The sequence below is a fragment of the Penaeus vannamei genome, chromosome 6, assembly GCF_042767895.1.
Source record: "Penaeus vannamei isolate JL-2024 chromosome 6, ASM4276789v1, whole genome shotgun sequence".
In the NCBI taxonomy this organism is placed as follows: Eukaryota; Metazoa; Arthropoda; class Malacostraca; order Decapoda; family Penaeidae; genus Penaeus; species Penaeus vannamei.
In genome coordinates this window covers 19,145,854-19,150,853 of record NC_091554.1, presented here as the reverse complement: position 1 = coordinate 19,150,853, position 5,000 = coordinate 19,145,854, and the positions used below count along the sequence as shown (strand labels likewise).

General features: G+C 41.9%; 2 protein-coding genes across 3 annotated transcripts in view; one reads left to right on the top strand and one right to left on the bottom strand.

Moving 5' to 3' along the window:
- Nucleotides 1-1,283, bottom strand: part of LOC113806765 (ubiquitin-conjugating enzyme E2 T) — a 50,835-nt gene extending 49,552 nt beyond the window's left edge. The window contains exon 1 of one of the 2 annotated variants that reach the window (XM_070122701.1): nt 1,145-1,283. Coding sequence is in view for 1 of the 2 variants with exons in the window: in XM_070122696.1 (XP_069978797.1) it covers nt 656-710 (55 nt within the window). In the remaining variant the exon portion in view is untranslated. Of the gene's footprint in view, nt 1-655; nt 726-1,144 lie in introns of those variants that run through there. The other variant, XM_070122696.1, reaches the window with a different exon arrangement.
- Nucleotides 1,284-1,369: 86 nt separating this feature from the next.
- LOC113808347 (uncharacterized) overlaps nt 1,370-5,000 on the top strand; it is a 4,283-nt gene continuing 652 nt past the window's right edge. The window contains exons 1-4 of the mRNA XM_027359762.2: nt 1,370-1,510; nt 3,346-3,685; nt 3,858-4,043; nt 4,428-5,000. The exon at nt 4,428-5,000 is cut by the window's right edge and continues 652 nt beyond it. Coding sequence (XP_027215563.1) covers nt 1,370-1,510; nt 3,346-3,685; nt 3,858-4,043; nt 4,428-5,000 — 1,240 coding nt within the window. The remainder of the gene's footprint in view (nt 1,511-3,345; nt 3,686-3,857; nt 4,044-4,427) is intronic.

Below are 5,000 nucleotides of genomic sequence, written 5' to 3'. Positions count from 1 at the left end.
GGGGAGATACGGACAGTCGGACACACTGAGGGTGGGGGTGGGGGAGGGGAGGGGAAGGGTGAAGGGGTTAGTTGGAGTGCACACCTCCCTTCCCCCCCTCCCTCTTCGTCTTCCTCCTCCTCCTCCTCCTCCTCCTCCTCTTCTACCTCCTGCCTAACATGCCCGCCGTAAGGTACACCAGAGTCTCGAGAAGCTGTGAGTGCGAAAGGGTGCGAGTGGAAAGACGGGGAAATTTCACAAGTCGTGACCCAGTATAAGTGATTTTGCCTTTGACTTTTTACAGTAAGCGAGAAAAAAACTCTCCCAACACGTATCATGTGATAGTTTAATTACCGCAATTTATCATTAATGTAGTTATTATATCATTTCGTGAAATTACTCCGCATTAATGCACAAGTGTCTTACCGATTCAAAGGTGTGCGTCAGAGGTGACAGGGAACATGTAGTATCTTTGCTAGTCATTAGTTTGTTCCTATTAATCTTGATTATTGTTAAATACTGGCCAATAATTCCACACACAAGGGCAAGAACACTCAGACCATAAATATATGTAGATAATTATGTCCATCATCTCAAAACACGCGCTGAGAAACTAAAGGAAAAAACCCGACACCCGAAGGAACAAGTAAAGACAGGGATACCCAAGAGGATGCACCTTCCTCCTTATGAAGTTCCTCACGTAGGTCTCCTTTATCGATGGCACACGTCATAGCACCGTGGCTCTATGAATATGGTATGCACTGAGCGGCCATGCACGGATATTTGTGCCAAGTTTTTGCATTTATTCTCTTGTTTTTTGTTTGACGTGATAAGCAGCGGGCGCGTAAGAGTAAGTTACATGCTGACCGCACGATAAGGTATCTGTGATATTTACTATTTTACAAAATATAGATAACAAATGCATGTATATTTTTTGTGAAGGATTCAGGAAGACAAAGTGGCCTTTAACATTAATGCATTCTGCAAACAGAACACAAATTTACACCGGAGATGAAAAGATAAATAGTCAAATAATATGTAAAATTGAAATATAAGATCAAAGATAAAATACCAAAAGTGAGCTAAAGTAAGTAAAGAAAGAATCAATAATCTGCACAAAACAATAACTAAAATACAAATGCAAAACAAGGAAAGGCCCACATACAAGGTCCTCGCTCTAGAAATGGACTCCAGCATTTAGACGGAACTTGCAAAGCTATGAGCATCCCAACTCCCGTCTCAACCTCCTCGTTAAGGCGCGAACAGGATACGAAGGAGACATAAGCGGCTCCTCAGAGTCCTTCAGGGTCTTGTCACGGCCGACGCTCCGAGGGAGGTCGACCCACTAGGAAGCTCTTTCGGTTTTGTTCTTCGACTGCGCGCCGGTGAGATGGAGTGCTCCGCTGCCTTCCGATGGGCGTGTCTTCTGCTGCTGGCCACGTCTACTTCCTCCCTGTTCCTGTCCCATGAGAATGCCTCCTTGACAACAGCTGACGAAGGGGTTGTCGAGGCGCTGAACAAAGTCGTTGAGGTAGGATGGTATTGGCAGCAAGGATAATTATGATGACGATAATAGTTAATGATGATAATAAAGTAAATGATAACGATGACGATGCTATTAGTAATGATAACAAAAGTAGTGATAATGATAGTGTGTGACAACATCAATAGCAGCAGCATTACTACTGCTATTTCTGTGCTATCATTACTATTACTGCTACTATTAATATTAATGATAATAACAAAAATAGCAACAACGATAATGATATTGATAAAAAGTAATGGTAATATTGTTCTTCACGATCATAGGGAAGAATAGTATTACCTATCATACATATCTATTATATATTGGTATAGTAATAGAGTTATCATTATGAATTTTATCATTATTGTTCTCATTTGTAGTTTATTCTTATTGCCATTGATATTACGACCAGTGGTGCCTTCCATTTTCTTTTATGTTTATAAGATAATCAATACTACTCGTAAGTTATCTTTTTTCTTGCTATTATTATTATTGTCATTATCATTATCATGATCATGGATATTATTTTTATCATTACTATAATTACTGTTACTGCTACTATCATTTTTGTTATCATTATTATGATTGTATTATTATCATAATACTGTAATTTTCATTACTGGCGTCATTATAATCATGATCAACGTCATTATCAGAATCATTATGATCGTCATCATAATCATAATCATTATCATCATGATCGCCATCATAATTTTCATAATTATAATTACTATCATAAGCATCATCACCATTAGTATCCTCATAATTATAATCATTATTGTTATCATCATCATTATTATCATCATCATTATTGTTAGCAACAATAGTACTAATATCATTAGAGTCATTATTATTACTACCCTGTCATTTTTAGCATTATCAGTGTTATTGTTATCATCATTGATATCATCATTTCAAATATTATTATTAAAATTGCTGTTACTATTCTCATCATTATTGTTATCAGCATCATTGTTATGATTACTATTATTGTCATTATAGAAGTAGTATCAGCTATATCATTATCAATGAGGATTATGGTAATTGTTATTATCACCATTATTATCAATATTATCATATAGTATATTATATTAGTTATATCATTATTAGCGTTATTATCATAATTATTGCTGTTATTATAATAACTACTATTATCATTATCATTACTACCACATGATCAACATTATCATTATAAATGTTATGATTACTATTGCCATCACCCTTATTAGTATAATCATCATTCTTAATAACATTATTATTATCATTATCATTATTAATATTATTAGCATTATTATTATTATTGGTATAATTACTGTTACCATCATTACTACAATGATCATCATTACTATTATTTCATTATCAGTATCATTAATATCAGTATGATTATAATTGTTGTTATTATTAGTATCAATATCATCATCATCATCATTATCACCATCGCCATAATAATAATAATAATAATAATGATAATAATATTAAACATCAGCATCATTATCATCATCATCGTTATTATCATTATTATCATCATCATCGTTATTATCTTTATTATTATCATTTTCATTGTTTTTCATTAGCATCGTTAACCTCATCGTTGGATCACCACGGTGTTATTACCGTAGTTAAAATCATTATCATTGCAGTCATATATATGTGTGTGTGTTTGCGCGCACACACACACACACACACACACACACACATACACACACACATATATATATCTATGTGCACATGCGCGCGCGCGCGCGCGCGTGTGTGTGTGAATCTTTGAAGCACGAGAAGGCGTCATTCCGCAATGCCAATAACGTTTCTCCGCCGAAGCAGCTAACCGTCCCCTCCCCAAGGTCCTTGCGAACCACGAGAGACACATGGCCTTGTACGAGCGCGTGGCCCTCCTTGAGCACGACCTTAGCCAGCGGCGAGAGAGCGAGGCCAGGCTGGAGGCCGAGGTACTTCAGCTCAAGTCGAGGGTCCCTGCTCTCGAGGAGGAGATCGGCACCATCCCCAAGATGCGGAAGGACCTGGCTGACTTCGAGGCCAAGATTGAGAAGCTGGTGCACGACTACGAGGCCAAGCTGTCGACGCTCGCCTCCGAGGTGATCAGGCTGAAGAAGAGCGGCGCGCGAAGGAAGAACCTGGAGACGCTCAGCGACCAGAGCGACGACGTCCTCCTGCGGACCGAAGGTGAGGGACTCTTTCGCCCTCCTCTCTCTATCTATCTATCTATCTTGTTCTCGCTCTCTGTCTGACTTTGCCTGTCTCTCTCCCCCTACCTTTCTCACACAAAAAATAATGGGCCGTCGTTTTTCTAAAGCCTCCAGTGTCAGAGCACTCAGTCCATCCTTTTGAAACGCAGGTCCGATGTGCCCTGAAGTTGGCCGAGGCTTGTCCGCCGAGAAAGTGGGCGGCCAGTGCCTCTACTTCTCCTGGGAATCGGCACTGAACTGGACGTCGGCCCACAGCCAGTGCCAGGTTCTCCGGGGAGATCTGGCAGCGCCTCAGGACTTGCTGCCTCTGAAAAATTTCCTGCATCGATCATTTAGTAAGAACATGAGGGAGGACAGTTTCCTGTTTTTATAGGGATCGAGTTTCCTTTTACTGAAACTTTGGTATAGTGTTTTAAGTCTAAGAGTAATTCTTGCTTTCTATATGCCATGATGCACTTTTTCATACGATTACTGTTCAGATACATTTTCAACGCCCCGTCGTCACTGGCGGCCACGAACAGGTTATTGGTTAGATTCTCAAGCCGCCATTTGTTTCCAACAAAATAGTTATGGGCCAATAACACTAGCAATTGCGCTGGTGACACTCTTACTCCTTGCGTCCATTTCCTGCAAACTGGGTAGTGCTATTGGTCCGCTGGCAAGTGTAAACGGGGCTTTAGCGTCAACCTTTCTCTATCTACTATTCTCCTTTTGCACAGCGCGAGGCCCTTCCATATGGCTGGGCGCCTCGTACGACCTCGCTGACGAGCAAAACGACGACAATGTGACGTTATCAAACGCAGCCTTGCAGGACCTTGCGGCCAACCTCACCGGGTTTCCAGACTTTTCCAGCAATCTCCTTGAGGAAGAAGACGACGATGGCGTGGGAATAAGGCTGCAGCAGGACGAGGCAGGAAGCATCAGGGTGTTGATGGAGGCGCGCGGTATCATGCCTCGCTCGCACCCATTCCTGGACAAGAGTGACGATAGCGAAGAAGGCGGAAGAGCAGGCTTTCCCGGCGGTTTAAGGGCTGCGAGACTTGGCGGGAGTCCCTCGGTTGTAGATGTTATCCTCTTGCCTGAAAATGAGGACGAAGAAGAGGAAGAGGAGGAGGTCGCTGCTGTCGCCAACGCACTCGCCATCGACGAGCACGGAGAACAAGCCGGAGAAGGAAACTCGAGTTCGTTCAGCGCGGACACCCTGAGGAGCGTCTCCGGCGAGAGCGGCGAAGACGATGAGCACCGAGCGGGGATCGCGAGGGACGAGAGGGCAGCGCTCGCCGTCAACTTCG